Source organism: Lithobates pipiens, unplaced genomic scaffold, assembly GCF_037356315.1.
Source record: "Lithobates pipiens isolate NorthernLeopardFrog02 unplaced genomic scaffold, aLitPip1_a1.2 Scaffold_16, whole genome shotgun sequence".
Classification (NCBI taxonomy): domain Eukaryota; kingdom Metazoa; phylum Chordata; class Amphibia; order Anura; family Ranidae; genus Lithobates; species Lithobates pipiens.
This window is the reverse complement of record NW_027507748.1, coordinates 568,338,785-568,359,027: the sequence shown is the minus strand read 5'-3', so window position 1 is coordinate 568,359,027 and position 20,243 is coordinate 568,338,785. Positions and strand designations below refer to the sequence as shown.

At 44.9% G+C, this 20,243-nt stretch overlaps 1 protein-coding gene across 4 annotated transcripts in view; it reads left to right on the top strand.

The window, feature by feature from the left end:
* Positions 1-10,187: 10,187 nt before the first annotated feature.
* BIN2 (bridging integrator 2) overlaps positions 10,188-20,243 on the top strand; it is a 117,822-nt gene continuing 107,766 nt past the window's right edge. For 3 of the 4 annotated variants that reach the window (XM_077483691.1, XM_077483690.1, XM_077483689.1), the window contains exon 1: positions 10,188-10,332. In XM_077483691.1, coding sequence (XP_077339817.1) covers positions 10,255-10,332 — 78 coding nt within the window. In that variant the 5' untranslated portion in view covers positions 10,188-10,254. Of the gene's footprint in view, positions 10,418-20,243 lie in introns of all 4 variants that reach the window. The other variant, XM_077483692.1, reaches the window with a different exon arrangement.

Sequence of the window (20,243 nt, the reverse complement as noted above, 5' to 3'; positions counted from 1 at the left end):
TTTCTCTTTTGTAATGTCCATAGATGGGAATGTAATGCATCATGAGCCCCTGAGGAAAAGGTTTAACACTTTTAAACAACCTTGAAACGCGTCGGGCCTTTGTCGGTTTCAGCATTGTTCTGCGATCGACAACGTGGGTGCCTTCATCCCCATTATGCTGCTCAAAAAACACTGGAATTTGTTGTACTCTCTATTAATCATTGTGCATCCCCGTATGTATATTGTTTTGTACTATGTAATAATAATAAAAAAAAAATTTCTTTTTGTTAATAATTTTTGAGACTACTGCCTAAACTAAAGTCCCAACCGAGGAAAAAATTGGTTTTGTGTCTAGAGTATCTGTGAGAGGTTGCAGTGTTGTGGCACCACCACCACTGCCTAAGACCCAATTTTTCTGCCCCGTTTAACAGGGGCGTGTAATTAAAATGTTTGATCAAATATTTAACAGCAGGGCTCATTCCTGCGCTCAATTAGAGTATCTGTGAGGGGTTGCAGTGTTGTGGCACCACCACCAGTGACTAAGGCCCAATTTTCTGCCCCTGTTTAACAGGGGCAGGAAATTACAATATTTGCTCTAATATTTCACAACAGGGACTGTTCCTGTGCTTAACAAGAGTATCTGTGAAGCTTTACAGTGTTGTGCCACAACCGCCACCACCACCGCCTAAGGCCCAATTCTTCTGCCCCTGTATAACAGGGGCATGTACTTACAATATTTGCTCTAATATTTCACAGCAGGGCCCGTTCCTGCACTCAACAATAGAGTATCTGTGAGGCTTTACAATGTTGTGCCACCACCAATGTCACTCAAAGGAGCATACTTATTGGGATGCTTCAGGCCTGGATCGGCCTCCCTAACACTTCCCCCTCTACCCTTCCTGACTGTCACCCATCCATTCTTTCCTAGTGCCTGCACCTCTTTGTCTCCACCTGCCTCTGTGCTGGCCCCTGCCAGAAGCTGCCTTGTACTAATCTGTGGGAATCTGTTCCCATAATCCCCAGTACAGTATAACTACCTAACAACAATTCTTTGTAAGTGTACTGTATATGTCAAATGCATTTTATGTGAAAATATTTATTTGGTAATGGACTACAAAAAGAATTACCCAGGATATTTGTGGGTGTATCAGCGCCCATATACATGAGTGTACGTGCATCTCTGTAAGAATGTGTTTGAATCCTATGTGTCTAAATTAATAAAACGCTTAATTGGTTTCAAGTGAGAATTTAACATTTAGATATGTCACAGTGGTTTTACAACACTTGTGCAATGACATGGTCCCTGACTGTATGGTTTTCTAGTTCAAGAAGTGTGAATGCAAATTATACACACTATGCTTCTACAAATAATAAAGCTTAATTCCAGGCTTAGGAACACCACATAGAAATTGTTGATGCTTTTATATAATTCCTAATATATATTAAAAAAACTCAATGGATATAATGCTGTACTGTGGAAAAAGTAAGTAGACATGACTTCAGAAGCTGGTATTTACTCTTTAGCAGAAATGACTTGTAGGTGTTTGCATAACTACCAACTAGTCACTGACATTAAAGTGGTTGTACACTCTGTACAACCACTTTTACCTACAGGTAAGCCTATATTAAGGCTTACCTGTAGGTGCTTGAAATATCTCCTAAACCTCCACGGTTTTCTACGGTGCATGCGCTGATGTCATCGGCGTGTGCTCCCTTTAGAAGGGGCACATCGTGCCACTTCAAATAGGTGTCATGCCGTGACTGGCGGCTCACGTGCGCATGTGTGGGAGTGACATCACGCGACTCTGGCCAGTCACAGAGCCGGAGTTTGCGGCCCCGGAAGGAAGAGGGGTGAAGATGGGAGCTCCCTGCTCATGGGGACAAACACGACAGCGTGGGCTTCAGTGTCAGGTAAGTGACACATAATGGGCTACTATGCGATGCATAGTAGCCCATTATGCTTTACCTTTGCAGGGAAATAAACAGGAAGTAAAACCCACCAGGGTTTACTTCCTCTTTAACTGGGTGAATTTCTTGACCGCAACCCCATACTCAATTCCTTCAGTTGCAAGATGTTGGTTGGTTCCTTGCATGAGCGGTCCATTTCTAATCCCCCTACTACAAATCAATGGCATTTAAATCAGGGCTTTCACTAGACAGGTTCATAGCCCTCCATTTTTATTGTGCCATTTGACAGATTTGCTATTGTGCTTCAAAACATTATATTATGTAAAGATCCATTTCCAGTTCAACTTTTAATTATACATTTCTCATTAAGCACACATTGATATGATGCAGAATTCATTGTTGGCTGCAAGATTCCTAGGCCCCAAAGCAGGAAAGCAACCAAAAACTATAAAATTTTCACCACCATGGTTCATGGTTATTATGAGGTTCTTCTATTTTCTATAAATGTTGTATTTATGCCAAGTATGTATACCTTTACTGTGGCTAAACAACTTTATCTTTGTTTCATCAGATTACAGCACATCTTTCAAGAATGCCTGGTCTTTGTCTATCGTCATATTGTGCTCCTTTAGGCTGCATTCATACCTGAGTGTATCGTTTTCAGGCAGAAAGTTGCGGAACATGGCTAATTGGACCCAATGTGGACATTTTCACTCAGGTGTGTACTCACTTTAGTTGCCAGAAGTTTAGACATTGATAGATGTGAGGTATTTTAAGGGGACATCAAATGTACACTGTTATACAAGCTGTACACTCACTACTTTACATTGTAGAAAAGTGTAATTTCTTCAGTGTTGTCACATGAAAAGATATAATTAAATATTTACAAAAATGTGAGGGGTGTACTCACTTTTGTGAAATACTGTATATAGGACTCACAAAAGTGACACATCTTTTTACATCTTACATCATTATTCACCATATATATCCCCATATTAGCAACCACACATATGTCCCAGTATACATGATGAAGAACTGCTCAGTCCCAAATCTAAATGATCCATAATTTCAAACAGTTGTTGACTGAAAAGTTTACAGCTAGTGATGGCCGAACGGTTCGCCCGGCGGTCGTTTCGCGGCGAATTTCGGCTGTTCGCTGTCCGCCCGATCGGCAGGCTATTGCCGCCGTTCGCCCGGCGGACTTCCGTGTTTACTGTGTAAAAGAACTTGGACCTATGATGACACATCCATCATGGGGTACAGGACAGCCAATTGAGACATTACAGCACATGGACACTTGGACATTCCCCCTAACTTATAAATAGTCCCGATCCGGCGGCCATTTTACATTCTTTCTTCCGTCACTATAGGGAGAGGTTGCTGTTTGGAGCAGGTAGAGATTGCAGTCACCCAAATCGCTAGCTATTTGGTACACAAAAGTTATTTTCAGGACTGGTATAGGTGTTAGGTGTAGTTCAGGATATAGGTTTCAGGCAGTGCTGTGCTAGTGATTATTGCAGCAGCCTGAGTGTCTTTTGTCAGTGTAGAGAAAGGGACAGGATGTTGTGTGCTGCAGGGACAGTCAGTTTAATCATTATCTGTTACTATTAGGTCCACAAAAGTGCTATTCAAGTTATTGTTCCAGCAGCCTCTGTTTTGTCAGTTTATATAGGGACAGGCAGGAAGCTGTGTGTGAGGCAGTGAGGGTCAGTTTAATCAGTAGCTGTTACTATTAGGTCCACAAAGGTTCTTTTCAGGACTGGTATGGTAATAGGCTTGTACACGTATAATATTCTTTCTTCCAAATATAGAAAGAATATTATACTTGACTGCTGCCCTTCTGCTGCAGTCTGCTAATCATTCACAACCTACTTGTTCCACAAAGGTCCTTATAAGGACTGGTAACTTGGTCTAGGGTGCTGCAGTACATAGGGTTGAGTGAGGTACAGTCTGCTATTCCATAAGGACTGGTATAGGTCCACAATACATAGGGTTGAGGTGCACTACTGCTGACCGCTGCCCTATACTGCAGCAGTCCTTCATCAGTATGGGGACTGACGTACAGTCTGCTAATCAGTCACAACCTACTTGTTCCACAAAGGTCCTTATAAGGACTGGTAACTTGGTCTAGGGTGCTACAGTACATAGGGTTGAGTGAGGTACAGTCTGCTATTCCGTAAGGACTGGTATAGGTCCACAATACATAGGGTTGAGGTGCACTACTGCTGACCGCTGCCCTATACTGCAGCAGTCCTTCATCAGTATAGAGACTGACGTATAGTCTGCTAATCAGTCACAACCTACTTGTTCCACAAAGGTCCTTATAAGGACTGGTAAGGTCTAGGGTGCTACAGTACATAGGGTTGAGTGAGGTACAGTCTGCTATTCCATAAGGACTGGTATAGGTCCACAATACACAGGGTTGAGGTGCACTACTGCTGACCGCTGCCCTATACTGCAGCAGTCCTTCATCAGTATAGGGACTGACGTACAGTCTGCTAATCAGTCACAACCTACTTGTTCCACAAAGGTCCTTATAAGGACTGGTAACTTGGTCTAGGGTGCTACAGTACATAGGGTTGAGTGAGGTACAGTCTGCTATTCCATAAGGACTGGTATAGGTCCACAATACATAGGGTTGAGGTGCACTACTGCTGACCGCTGCCCTATACTGCAGCAGTCCTTCATCAGTATGGGGACTGACGTACAGTCTGCTAATCAGTCACAACCTACTTGTTACACAAAGGTCCTTATAAGGACTGGTAAGGTCTAGGGTGCTACAGTACATAGGGTTGAGTGGGGTACAGTCTGCTATTCCGTAAGGACTGGTATAGGTCCACAATACATAGGGTTGAGGTGCACTACTGCTGACCGCTGCCCTATACTGCAGCAGTCCTTTATCAGTATAGGGACTGAGAGTTTTGTCACAGGGTCAATTTAAAAAATGACAGGCAGGGGAAGAGGCAGGCCCTTCCGCAGGGGTGGTAGGGGTAGGGCAGGAGCAACAGGCTTGAGCCAAAGTGGGAAGTTGCAGAAGGTGCGTTCAATTACTTTAAAGGACGCACCAGACTTGGTTGAGTGGCTCACTCAGCCTTAGGCCGCGTACACACGGGCGGATTGTCTGCCCAACTTAGTCCGCTGAACCGTGTTTCAGTGGACAATCCGCTCGTGTGTGGGCTTCAGCGGACTTTTTCAGCGGACAGTCTGACGGACTAAGTCTTTCGGAATTTCCGTAATTTTGTCCGTCCAAACTTGGTTTCAGCGGACAGTCCGCTCGTGTGTAGGCAAGTTGGACGGACTAAGTATGGCGCATGCTCAGAAAGGATTTACACGCCGAAGGTTGCATTGCAGTGTATTGGACGTCGTATTTCTAGTCCCGTCGTACGTGCTGTACACGTCATCGCACAAGCTTTCAGCGGACTGTCTGTTCATCGTGTGTGGTCAAGTCCGTTCATTCAAAAGTTGAACGGACTGTCTGTCGGATTGTCTGACGAACTTAGTTGGGCAGACAATCCGCCCGTGTGTACGCGGCCTTACTCTTCTGCACCCTCCTCATCCTCTCGATCTGCACCCTCTTCTATGTGCACCCCCAAAGACACTACCACCAACAACACCACCACCACCACATACCTTCCGCTTGAGTCACAGGAATTATTTTCCGATCCATATCAAGACATTTCTGATGTGCAGCCACTCTTGGTAATGGATCAGGAAGAGGAGGTAGCAACAACCGCTACTCAGCAGTCTGACGACAGTACCCAGATCAGCCCAAGGAGGAGGTTGGTCCCCGGTGTTACTGCCTACTCCGAGATCTCTACTTATAGCGGTGGGGAAGGTGACATCGATGATGACGTGTCTAGTGATGTCACGTGGGTGCCCACAAGAGAGGAAGATGAGGGGAGTTCAGAGGGAGATATGGACCAGCAGATAGGGAGGAGAAGCAGGAATAACTTACATTGCACAGGAGGGACAAAGCAGACTGCAAATGTATCAGGAGCGAGTCATCGACCAAGTACGATCACATCTGGCGCTCTCAGGACACCGGCACATGGCTCCGCTGTGTGGGCTTTTTTTAACGTGTCCGCTGCTGACAATAGCGTTGCCATCTGCAATCTTTGCAGTCAACGCATTAGTCGCGGTAAGCCCAACACTCACCTAGGGACGACCGGCTTAAGAAGGCACATGAGCAGCCATCACCGAGCCCAGTGGGAGCAACGGAACACAAAAAGCCACACTCCAGGCTCTCACCGTCCAGCCTCGTCTTCTACTTCTCCTTCTCCTCTCTCCTCACAATTGTCCTCCACTCCACCTTCCATCACGCCAAGCTCACGTTTTTCTGCAAAAAGGCAGGCTTCCGTGGGCCTAATGTTCGAGCATAAAAAAATGATGACGCCGGTTAACCCTCTTGCCCAACGGTTGACGGCTGGCTTGTCAGAACTCATAGCCCGCCAACTACTGCCATATAAACTGATGGACTCGGAGGCCTTTCGCAAATTTGTGGCCATTGGAACACCACAATGGAAGGTCCCAGGAAGGAAGTATTTCTCACAGAAGGGCATCCCAGAGCTATATGGCCATGTTCAGTGGCAAGTGAATGTATCCCTGGCACACAGTGTCGGTGCCAAGATACATCTGACCACAGACACGTGGTCTAGCAAACACGGGCAGGGAAGGTATATCACTTTTACTGCCCACTGGGTGAAACTTCTGACGGCCGTCAAGCATGTAACCCGTGGCACCCGTGTAGATTTGGTTTTACCGCCACGGATTGCATGCAGGCCTGGCCCTTCTTCTCCTCCTCCTCCTACTCCATCCTCCTCCCTCTCCTCCTCGGCTGACTCCTCCTTTTCCGCTGCTAGCGTCTCTTCCGCTGCGCCGCCCAAGCTCCCCAGAACCTATTCGACATGCCAGGTGAGACGTTGCCATGCCGTGCTGCGTCTGTTGTGCCTGGAAGCCAAGAGTCACACTGGCCCGGCACTCCTTTCAGCTTTGCGTTCACAGGCAGATCAGTGGCTAACACCGCTCAATTTGACAGTTGGTAAAGTGGTGTGTGACAACGGTGCCAATCTGCTTAGCGCATTGAAACAGGGCAAAATCAAGCACGTGCCATGCATGGCACACTTCTGAAACTTGGTTGTGCAGCGATTCATTGTCAAATACCCTGGGGTCCAGGACATCTTGCGGCAGGCAAGGAAAATCTCGGCCCATTTCAGGAGATCACCAAACTGGTCAGTCGCAGCCATGGCGCCATCAGTGACATGGTACCTTATGCCTTCTTTATGGAGCGTGCATTGCGTCATGTCATTGATCAAGCTGTGGAGGAGCAGGAGCGGGAAGATGAGGAAGTCGCAATGCTGGATGAATTCACAGGGGGGCTACTCTATCTGAGACAAGTGAACAACAGGAGTCTGAAGAGGAGTCAGAGGAGGATGGTGCCGGGGCGGATGAGGAGGAGCAAGAAGAGCATGCTTTAAACCTTTCTGGGATCCCTGTTGTTGTGCGTGGATGGGGAGAGGAGAATGAAGAGGACGACATTATCCTGGATGATGAGCAGGAGCCAGGCCACCACACCACTTCCACTTTAGTGCAAATGGGGGCCTTCATGCTCCAGTGTTTTAATAGGGACCCCCGTATAAAAAGCATAAGGGTCAAGGACCAGTACTGGGTGGCAACGTACTTAGACCCCCAGTACAAACACAAAATGGCGGAAATGTTACCGCCGTCACAGAGGGCTGTCAGAATGGAGCACTTCTAGGCCTTGCTTCGAGAAATGCTGCATTCTGCTTTTGCGTGCGCTGGCAGAGGAGCAATTCCCACTCCCAGAGAAGGAGTTGCGGGTACCAATCCAACAGCGCCTGCAAGAAGAGGCCGGTTTGAAGATGCGTTAGTGACTTCGGATATGAGGTCATTCTTTCAGCCGACCCATCGACAGGTGTCATCCGGATCCAGCATCAGGGAACGCCTAGACCGTCAGGTGTCCGACTACATCAGGTTAACGGCCGATGTGGACGCTCTGAGGAGTGATGAACCCCTGGACTACTGGGTGGGCAGGCTTGACCTCTGGCCAGAGCTTGCCCAATTTGCAATTGAACTGTTGGCTTGCCCCTCGTCCAGTGTCCTGTCCGAAAGGACGTTCAGCGCAGCAGGGGAGTTCGTGACCGATAAGCGTACTCGCCTAGCTCACGACAGTGTTAACTACCTCACATTTCTAAAAATTAATGAGGCATGGATCTTGGAGGAATTCAACACATGTGACCAGTAGACCATGTATATGTCTATAAACAATTTTTTTAATCGCGCACACAGACCTTCTTTGTTCATTTGGCTCACTTCCTTGTCCAAAAAAAGCACACCGTACTATATGCCCGTACCCTCCTCTTTGAAGAGGTTGAGCGGTGTCATATTTCTACTGGGGCTGCTTATTATGAGGGGCTCCCACCATCCCTGTGCTGTGCTGACTTCCTCCTGGGGCTGCTTATTATGAGGGGCTCCCACCATCCCTGTGCTGTGCTGACTTCCTCCTGGGGCTGTACCTCTGCTGTGCATATTATGAGGGGCTCCCACCATCCCTGTGCTATGCTTATTATGAGGGGCTCCCACCATCCCTGTGCTGTGCTGACTTCCTCCTGGGGCTGCTTATTATGAGGGGCTCCCACCATCCCTGTGCTGTGCTGACATCCTCCTGGAGCTGCTTATTATGAGGGGCTCCCACCATCCCTGTGCTGTGCTGACTTCCTCCTGGGGCTGTACCTCTGCTGTGCATATTATGAGGGGCTCCCACCATCCCTGTGCTATGCTCATTATGAGGGGCTCCCACCATCCCTGTGCTATGCTCATTATGAGGGGCTCCCACCATCCCTGTGCTATGCTGACTTCCTCCTGGGGCTGCTTACGGTGCAGGTGCCAGTGCTGTATATCACGGTGCTGATGTCAGTACTCTCTATCACGGTGCTGCTGTCAGTGCTGTATATCATGGTGCTGGTGTTAGTTCTTTATGTCACGCTGCTGATCTCAGTGCTCTCTATCACGGTGCTGGTGTCAGATCACTCTATCACGGTGCAGGTGTCATTGCTGTATGTCACGCTGCTGATGTCAGTGCTCTCTATCCCGGTGCTGCTGTCAGTGCTGTATATCACGGTGCTCGTGTTAGTGCTTTATGTCACGCTGCTGATGTCAGTGCTCTCTATCATGGTGCTGGTGTCAGAACACTCTATCACGGTGCAGGTGTCATTGCTGCATGTCAGGCTGCTGATGTCAGTGCTCCCTATCATGGTGCTGGTGTCAGATGACTCTATCACGGTGCAGGTGTCATTGCTGTATGTCACGCTGCTGGTGATCTCCTGCACCCTCTTCTTTGCCTACCCTGACCTTCCCTCTCCTCCATCGCCTTCATGCGCTCCACAGTCCTGAATTGTCACAACAATTTCCCATTTAAAAAAAGAATGCTTGTAGTTGTCGATCCCAGATTCACCTCATACATGTGTTATGTCATTGGCCATGTGGCGGGACTATGTTTGCACAGCTATTAATTATTTTGTGGCTGCAAATTTGACCTGTAGGTTTGCAAAGTTCGCCTCCCATTGAAGTAAATGGGGCCCGCCGCGAACGTTACGGTTCGCGAACTACCGACCGCGTTCGCGATCCGCGTTCGCGAAACGTCCCATCGGAAGTTCGTCCATCACTATTTACAGCTACTGGGCAATGTAATAGTGCTTCATCCCCAATTACTGGCCAACCTGTCAGATGTTGCAGCATGCTATATAGAATCAGTCATGGATATGTCCTTTCACAATACAGTTTCAGAACATAAGTAATCTCCTTGGTGTAGTACACGTCATATCCAGTCATTGGGGAACTGTTTTGATCAGACACTTTAAATAACAGTTGATGTCAGTAACAGGCTGCGCGTAAGTTAAGCTAAATAAAGAAGCAAATATTCTGTCAACTCAAAAGTTATAATAATGCCCTGCATAATTATTATTATTCCGGATTTATATAGCGCCAACAGTTTGCGCAGAGCTTTACAATATGAATAATGCCACTTGTGTTGGGTTTTCTTTAAAACCACCGCTATCCAGGCTTTATAATTATGGTCTTTCCTTGCTCTTTTAGCTAAAATTCATCATCCATTTGATTAAAGGAGGTTTCTTCTTTGAGAATGTCCCTTTGCTTTACTAAGTCTTTATTTGTAATATGCATTTACAACGATATATACAGTAGACAAGCAGACAAGTGTCTAAAAAAGTGAAGTGGTTTTAGAACTCTTACAGCGGAAAAAGCATAGCTTGGGAGGAGCTGATGTTTCTCAGAAGTGCTGCAGACGTTCTCATATGTACATTTGGAAACCACATCTGCTAGCAAACAACAATGGCAGAGGCCAAGCAAGGAGGTGCAGGGATCTTTGCCAAAAATGTCCAGAAAAGATTTTCTCGGGCACAAGAAAAGGTATTGTGAACAGTTGTGGTGTTCTAGATCAAGGATATGATTGTGTAGGTTATGTGCCAGAGAATACATGAAGAAGTTTTAAGTGGTAAGGTTATAGTTCCTATTAGCTTTTGTTTTAAACTGTCATTGAACTGAGTGAAAAGCAATCAATCAGATACTGCCATTTTACAAGCGATCTTTAGAAAGGACATTTGTGAAATATCTATAACGTTTCTGCAAATTTATTGCACATTCCCTAGGATTGGCTGCATATCCATCAACATTGTGCAGCAATATTCACACTATATGTAGTGGTAATTGTAATGCTAGGGAAAAGTAAATCTGGCAAACTTTAGTGAGTGTTAAGTTTATGGTATCTGCATATTTTTTTGAATCTCTGGCGATTGTGTAGGTAATTAAAAATCAAAATTGTAGAGAATGTAGAGGGTCCTAATTAGTATACAGGGGGATTACTAAAACTGCATAATCTCCATAATCTGGAGCAGCTGTGCATTTTAGCCAATCAGCTTCTAATTTCAGTTTGTTTAATTAAGCTTTGAAAAAAAACAAAAAAAAACATGGAAGCTAATTGGTTTCTAAGCAGAGTTTCACCAGATTTTGCATTCTCCAGTTTTGGTAAATATCCAACACAGTCTGTTTGTTGGTCCTTGAAAATTGTCTTTGAACTTTTTATCTAAATATATATTAAAAAATAATAAAGGTACATACATGTTTTCTAAAACTATGAAGCCATATTTACTTAAATCAGCCAATCACGATCCTCTAAAAAGGATTTAAAGTAAATACAGCTTCACTTTGATATTCTCTAATGCCTCATAGAGAAATTTGTTATGCTATTGGAATGTCTTTGCATTGATGCTTCCTTTGACATGAAGTGTTTGTATATAACATGTGGCAATCATGAAGTTCTAGTTACCTGGGCCTGTTCTCTAAGAATGGGGGATTTGTACACATAGGAATCATAAAAGTGTTTTTCTTTTCTATTTGGTGTAAGTGCAGTATGAGTGCAATCTATGGCACCAGCTGATTAGACATGCCTCCAGAATGAATAAGGCCAGCCACCAAATTGGCCAGGAAAGGGATGAAAGTTCCCTTGTGTTCAATAAATGCCTTCAGTTAGAAACTTGGAGAAGCTGGTCTGGTTTATGCCAATAAAGTGTACAGCGATAGTCTGTAAGGCAGAATACAGGCCAAAGTGCAAAATGCCTCACATACAAAGGGACATTCTCACAAAATGCTTAAGGAATCAATGAGATATTAGTGTAACACCACCAAATAACACCAAATTTACATAGATATTGCACATAAATACCCTTAAAGCACACTGCAGAACGCAGAATAAGGCCTGCCATACACAGAGTGAATTTCGTTTCTGCAACCACGGGTTGCAGGAAAGAAATTAGCTTGATTCCCCCATCAACACAGATAGTGTTGATGTGGGAATCCCTCCTGCTGGACCACTGTCTGCTCCCACTGGGGGGCCGGGGCGGGGAAACCAATCTCCGCTAGGAGAAGGTAGTGATTATCGCTAGGGGCTATAGCAGCCACTTACGATAATCACAAGCAAATCTGGCAGGCTGGTTGTACCAAAGTTCATCAATCAATCAACTTGGTACATTCAGCCTGCCCATTAATGGTTTAAATCTTGGCTGGCTCCTGCAGAACCGGCCAAGATTCAAATAGCGTATGGCCTGCCTAAGGGCTCTTTCACGCTATGTGTGGTAACCTGCATCTGCACATGATCAACGCAGGTTCACCACTAAGGGAAAAAGAAGGAAATGATGTGTGACTGGCTGTGCAGTAGTGGGGAGCCCTGACTTCAGCAGCTCTTGGAGGGGTAGTGCTACATAACTAAGAAAGCAATGCAAAGAAAGTTAATTGTGAAAACAAAAATTTTAAATGTAAGTCATAAAAGAGTTGATCCACTTATAGATGGGAAAACACACATGCAATATCTAAAGTAATAGCCCATTTACACTACTACAGTATTTGCAGTTCATGCAAAACATGTTAAAGCACACTGCACTTGTTAGTGTGCCACAGTACCATTTATTTGAATAGTACCATGCCATACCTGCAGAATGCAGCTAAGAAACAATTTACTACAATGTTTAATGCAATGTGATGCTAAAAAAATGTAGCGGGACCTATATTTTCATGCATTGATGAGCATTACAGACCATTTATTTTGAATGGGCTGACTAATGCAATACACCATTGTGTGCTCGCTGGTGCTCCTAGAGGTTAACTGTGGCCCGTACCTAAACATGGGTATGGTATTAAGGCAATTCTCCACACAGACAATGGTTAACTCCTTGTAATTGGTGGCACAGTTCTTTGACACTTTATACTCTGTACACTATGGAAAACAGTTCCTATTACATTTCTCTCTTTTGTGATGCATTTCTGAACTGGTGTTGTACAGCATGCACTGGACTCCACCAGTAAGCCATCACCTCATCCCAGTGACACATATGTTAAACTTAAATCTTAGGCAGCTTAAATCTGTTCATAATCCGTACTTATTCTTCTTGAGGCCTCAACCCATCTTCCTTAAAATACAGAGGCCCCTAGATTGCCCTTACCATGAATTGGACCCAAGGCTGGGGTATTGATCATTAGGTAAGGAGCCTAAGCACACAAGTTCCTTCACTATTGGAACCGTCTATCATCTATGCCAAGCCACCTCAGCTTCCCAACTTACTAGCTGCTTTATGCACCTAGATGGCAGTACTGTAGTCATTAGCAATGGCAATGTAGTCTTTCCTAATTAGCTCCACTGCACATAAGACATATGAGATGCCATGCATGCATTCACTCCTAACTAATATCTGTAAGTAGGGCTGCAGCGATACTAGTATCGGTAACGATGCTGATACCAAATATTTGCAAGTATCGGTACTCATGCAAATGCACCGATACCTGAAACTGATACTTTACGGCTTGGTTGTTTGAGCTGTCAGTGGGTCTCCCCAGTGTTAAAGAAATTCAGTAACTGGAGCTGTCAAAAAAAAAAAAGCAGCCAGCAATGTTTATTAACAACATTGCTCAGATCTGAAACACTAAAATAAAAGGAAACATTGTTTCTTTTTGTATATTTCTGTTTCTTCATCTGCAGATCAAAGGGATGAACAAATGTTCCTCTGTTAATTCATTAATAACCCTTAATTTACTCTAATCAGCCTTAATTAACTCTCTATTCTCCTCCATTTAATTATTAATTTCCTGATTTTTTTCTTTTGTTTGTGTCTATTTTATAAATGATAAACAATTAAAACTTATTTTTTGTTTGTTTTGTTAGTGAATATTATATTAACATATATTTACTGTAATGGAGATGTAGGTGTAACAGACACACGCAGAGAGTAGGAGCACTCAGAAAGCTTTTTTTTTAAATGGTAGCAAGGTTAACATACAACCAGGTAGCAGCTATCACAGCCGGGCAGACCAAGAGTCTGGAATACAGTATAAATGCACAGCGGGGTAGCAGAGTCCATGTTGATAAAGGGTAATATGCGCCAGGCTGGCCAAACAAAGGAAGTAACAGAGTTCTGGTAAGTAGGGGTATTCCGTGTTCCGGCTTTGATTACATAAGAATAAAGTTTGATCTACTCACAGAGTAAGTGATCACAGGGTTAATCCACACTCAGGATGGCACACAGCCAAGGGTAATCCACTCTCAAAATGGCATGCAGCCAAGGGTAATCCGCTCTCTGGATGGAGGCTGCAGGGCTGGCAAAACACACAACTGCCTTTCTTCCAGCACATGTTACAATAGAACAAAATCCCTTAGACACACTTCCCTCCCACTCTTGGAAACAGGGCGGGTTAAACTATCCAATGACAATAGCAACACAGGTCAGGTGTATTCAAGCTTTTCAGAAGGGGTGCTGGTGGTGTTCCCCCTCCCTCCACATGGACATCCATCCCATAATATATGTTTCTTCCAAGGCAGACAAAAACGATGGAATACAACCACACCCCAAATGATCCCAGCAGGGTACAGCTCTGTCTCATTTACACATTTCACATTAATAAAGCTGTAAATTAAAAAAAAATCTATTTATTTAATTTGTAGATAACTTTTCAATGATTTGTACCATTGCTGACAGCTGAAGTTAAAGCTAATGAGGTAGTTGTATAAATAGTAAAGAGTCCATCGAGTCCCTTAAGTTCTTAATTGAAAGCATAAGTCCATGCCCATGTAACACTGACTGGGTTCCCAACAAGGGGTGATATCAAGCAAGATGGCAATCCTATACTTAGCACAGCTCCTATTCCCTTCCCATACATGGAGCTAACTCACCTCTTAAGGCATTTCCCTCTAGTTATACAGTTGCCCCAGCAGAAGGTGGTACCACCCAAAAAGCCTGCGAAAACCTGACCAGCAATGTTAACCCTTAAATCTCATGAGGCACCGGCTCTGCAGGGCAACATAACCAACAATACAGCAGGCAAAAGAAACAATAGGAAGAAAAAAACAAGAACACATAATAAAGTAATCCCCTATAAAGCACCTGCTTACATGCATTCCTACTGTCTACTCCGTCCTCACCTCAATCCTTCAGTCTCCTCTAGCATTACTAACTTACTAACTGACATATCAGCATGGATGTCGCACCATTTCCTTAAATGCAATCTCTCTAAAACCAAGCTAATATTATTCCCTCCTGCCCGTGCCCCCCCTCCATGACTTTTCAATCAAAATAAAAAACAATAATGCAACCATCAATTCTTCCCCTCACGCTAGGGTACTAGGTGTAATCCTAGACTCTGACCTGTCCTTTCAGCCACAAATAGGATTTTTATAACAGCTTACCTGTAAAATTATTTTCTTTGATTTATACTTAGAGTATTTTCCACAGTATTTACTGAATGGGTTATATAGGCGCCACTAGGTGATGGACACTGGCACACCCTAGACAGGAAGTTTAGCCCCCTATATAACCCCTCCCCTTACTGGGAGTACCTCAGTTTTGTAGCAAAGCAATATATGTGGATTAGAAGAGGGGAGGGACCTCTGTGTCCCGTGATATATTCGAAGAAAAGGATTTTACAGGTAAGCTGTAATAAAAATCCTATTTTCTTTTTCGTACATCATGGGACACAGAGCCACAGTATTTATTGGATACGATGTCCCAGGGCAATGCTATCTGAGGAGAGACACAAACAAAAGTAGGGTGCAATCAGACCTGAAGGCCTTGTACCGCTCCCTCCAGCACACTGCACCCAAAGGTGATATCCTCATGCCTTCTCACATCCACCTGATAGAATCTGGTGAATGTATGGACTGAAGACCAAGTTGCAGCCTTGCAGATTTGAGCCATGGAGGCCTGGTGATGCACTGCCCATGAAGCAATAACAGACCTGGTGGAGTGCGCTGTGATTTGAAAAGGTGGAAATTTCCTCTTCAAAGCATAAGCTTGAACAATTACTTGTCGAATCCACTTAGCAATAATAGATTTCAACATTGCCTGTCCTTTTTAGGACCTTCAGACAACGCAAACAAAACATCCATTTGGGGATCTGAGCAGTCGCTTCCATCCGTTTTGACAAATCTCACTACATCCAGAAAATGTATTGACTTTTCTTCCGTAGAACAGGGATCTAGAAAAAATGAAGGCAGAACCAGATATCCTGGTTTAGATGAAAACTTAAAATTACCTTCGGTAGAAAGCTAGGATGAGGACGCATTACTACTCTATGAATGATTAACTATGGCTCTTTACAAGAAAGAGCCGCAATTCTAAAACCCTTCTTGCAGAAGAAATGGCTACCAGAAAAATTAGCTTCCTTGTCAAAAGGACCAAGGGAATATGTCGTATCGACTCAAAAGGCTGTTTCTGTAATGCCGACAGAACTAAATCCAAGTCCCAAGGATTCAGGGGAGCTCTAACCGATGGATTAAGCCGTGTTATCCCCTGTATAAAGCTTCAGACAAAAGAATGCGAAACAAGTGGACGTTGAAACAATACCGACAAGGCAGAGACTTGGTCCTTGATAATACTCAAGGCCAGTTTCATCTCTAACCCCATTTGCAGAAAAGCAAAGATTCTGCCTATGACATACTTTCTGGGATGCCAACCCCTGGATTCACACCAGGAGACATATGCCTTCCAGACTCTATCATAAATGACTCTGGAAGCTGGCTTCCTTGCATTAACCAAGGTAGAAATTACTGAGCCTGAAAGCCCATGATTCTTCAGAATGTGGGTTTCAATAGCCAAAACTTTAAATTTAGCATTTGTAAGGTAGGATGGAACACTGTCCCTGGTCTGCATGTGGTGGTAAGGTCCATGGGGTCCCTACTGCCATCTTTAATATTTCTGCATACCAAGACCTTCTGGGCCATGCTGGAGCCACCAGAAGCACCAACTTCTTTTCCTGCTTGATCCTGTGAAAAGGTCATGGTAGCAGCAGAATAGGAGGGAATGTATAAATCAGTGAGAACTGATCCCACGGAGTGACCAACGCATCTATCCCCCATGCAAGTGGATTCTTTGTTCTTGACACAAAGTTGTTGATCTTGTTGTTTAACCTGGATGCAAACAGATCTACATCCGGGGGCCCCCATCTTTGGCATATAGCCAGGAAGATGTCGGGGTGAAGAGACCATTCCCTGGGAACAACTGCTGGCGACTTAAGTAGTCCGCCTGCCAGATCTCTACCCCTGGAATAAAGATTGCCGATATGCACGGCACATGCTTTTCTGCCCAGATTAGGATCTGGTTTACCTCTCCCTGAGCTGCACGACTCCTGGTGCCCCCTTGGTGATTGATATAAGCCACTGCTGTGGCATTGTCAGATTGGATCCTGACAGGATAACCCTGCAACCTGAATGTCCAGGCTTTTAGGGCTAGGTACGCTTCCCGAATCTCTAGAATATTGATGGGTAAGGTCCTCTCGGTTTTGGACCATTTTCCTTGGACAGTCATCTCTTCCAGACCTGCTACCCAACCCAGAAGGCTGGCATCTGTTGTTACCACCTTCCAGGTAACTGGCAAAAAGGATTTGCCTTTCCGCAGATTCTCAAGTACCAACCACCAACTGAGGCTCTGATGCACTATTGGCGACAAGCGCATCGGAAAATCTAACGCCTGTACTTTCTTGTTCCAGGCAGACAAGATACTCTTTTGCAGCAGTCTTTAATGAAACTAAGCCTAGGTAAACGCTTCGAATGAAGCCACCATCTTTCCCAACAACCTCATACAAAGGCGAATAGAAGGACCCTTCTTTGCCCTGACTACCTGAACCAGCTCCTTTATGGTGCTGATCTTTGCCTGGGGTAAAAACACCCTCTTCTGGGTTGCATCTATAACCAGACCCAAGTACTCTAGTCTTCTTACTTGTTTTAAAGAAGACTTCTCTAGGTTGAGGACCCAACCCGTCTATTAAGAGCAGGTCGTCTAGGTACGCTATAATCGTTATATCCTGAGTCCTTAATCTGGTCAGAGGAGGAGCCAGGATCTTTGTGAACACCCGAGGTGCAGTAGCTAGACCGAAAGGTAGAGCTACAAACTGAAAATTATGTTTTTCCACTATAAAATGCAGATATATTAGATGAGCGGGGAAAATAGGTACATGCAGGTATGGAGATTACTGATCGGATTGATTCCATACGAAAAGATCAAATTTTTAGGAACCGATTTAGATCTTTGAGATCAAAGGATGGGTCTGACATCCCCATTTGGTTTTGGTACCGTGAAAAGGTTTGAATAAAACCCCAACCCCTGCTCTTCCATAGGAACCACCATGATTACTTTTTGTGACAAAAGTCGTTCCAACGATTGAAAGAGAGACTCCTTTTTCTCTGGGTTTTCTCTGGGTCTTTGAGAACATTTGATCTGCGGAAACGAGGAGACGGGAATTCTCGGAACTCTAGTTTGTAACCTAGAGTTACTGTGCAGACCACCCATCTGTCCTGAAAATCTTCCTGCCAGACCCTTGGGAATTGTAGCAGTCTTCCCCCCACTTGAACGAGCGGGGGTGCCCCTTCATAAAGAGGCTTTAGCGCTCTGTCTTGTAGATTTCCTCCCCCAGGACTTCTTTTGTCCCTGGGGCTGACTGTGAGTTTTACCTCTTGAACTTGACGGTAGAGGCCATCGCTACTACATGGAGGCTGATGCCCCTGGCACCGGAGAAAGAGCCCATTTAAATGAGGGACATTTAAAAATTTTCTTAACTGGCAAAAGGGTACTTTTCCCACTTGAGATTTTTTGGATATAATTGTCCAAATCTTCCCCAAACAGCCTTACACCATGGAAGGGAAAACACGCCAGTAGCTTTTTGCATGGTGTTTCGGCTGACCAATTTTTCAACCATAAGATTCTACACAAATGTACCAACCCAAGCGTAAGGCGAGAGGTCTGAAGGCTAGAATCTCTGATTGTGTCAACACAACGCTTCTGGCAAGTTGGCTAACTCCTGGGCCTACTGTTCAGGGAAAATCCTGAGCACCTGCTTCAAGTGATCTGTCAAGGATTGACATACCCCAATTGCCACCACTGCAGGTTGAGCTACTGAACCTGCTAAGGAAAAAATATTTTTTAACAGGAATTCCAATTTTATATCAGTTGGATCCCTAGCATTTGAGCGTTGTCAACAGGACAAGTCAAACTTTTATTCACAGAGGATATAGCGGTGTCAATTGCTGGTATACCCCACATCTTTGTGAATTTTTCCTCCATCCCACTCAGAATAAATAAGCTTTTCCAGAAAATAATTAACAGGAAAGGCATGCGCAGCTTGAGGAGGCTTCAGTGAACCCAAACAAGATCTAGGCTTTTCAAGTGACTCAGTTACATGTAACTTAAATGGGGAGCATTTCAGTAAGAGATTGCACCAGCAATTTTTCAGCATGTGAAGCAGAAGAGGGTCCTTCCCCACTTGATTGCTCAGAAGAGGAGTCATCAGTCTCATCCCAGTCCTCTAAGGGGGATTTGTCCCCCCTTTCCCAGAGTTCCTCTGTTTGAGGGTCTTGGTTGAAAGGGACCTAATGCATTTTCTTCCACTTTGTGAAGATGCGATTAAGGCCATTAATCTTTCCACTAATCCACTTATGGTTGAGGAAAAAACCTCCTGAGTAATATATACAGGGGCTGAAATGCCAGAAGCAGTTGCAGCCCCTGACTCCGACGGCTCACTCTGACTGGTCTCCCTAGGTCTTTAAGGGGGAGATGGTGCTGCAGAGGGGGGGTCCTCAGAGCCTGAAGGAGATCTCTTTGAGCCCCTATTTCTCGGGGTATTTGTACCTCCCCTTCTGCCCATAGTGCCAAGCACAAATGCAGAGGTACTAGCAGAAATGCACCCACTGCTGAGCAAAATAGTCCAACAGCTGCCACTGCTATCAAGGCTCAGTCTGATGCTAAGTAAATGTTACCTGGGAATGCCTGTGTTACCCATACTCACATGGCAGCCATCTGCTCTGTGTCCTCCGTGAGCTGTGTGCACCTGCAAAAGAGTGCACTTAATAGCCTTGTATAGCCCATGTTGTGGGGGTTAAACAATGCCGACATTGCGGTAATGCCGTCTTTTTAAAAAAAACGTGAGCCTAGGGCTCTGATCTGATCAGATCGCACATGGAGGGGAGGCTGGGGTGGAGGAGAGAGGAGGGCCGTGGATGAAGAGCCGCTGTAATGGTGCAGCATACCACCGACTGCCCTATGGCCTCTAGCCTGAAGGAAGCTGTGGAGGGACATTCCTGTAAAGAAAAAAAACCCTTTCCACATCCTACCTGGAGCATGGGCACGGAGGAAGTGTGCGGCTTGTGACACTGAGACAAGACTGACAAGCATGGAATCAGGTATGTGCTCTTGACAGCCCCCGGTGGCGACTTGAGGCATAGCAACATTTCACTTAAAGGCTAAACACAAGAATTAGAAAAATTCCTTAGGAATCTCCCTTACCTTATC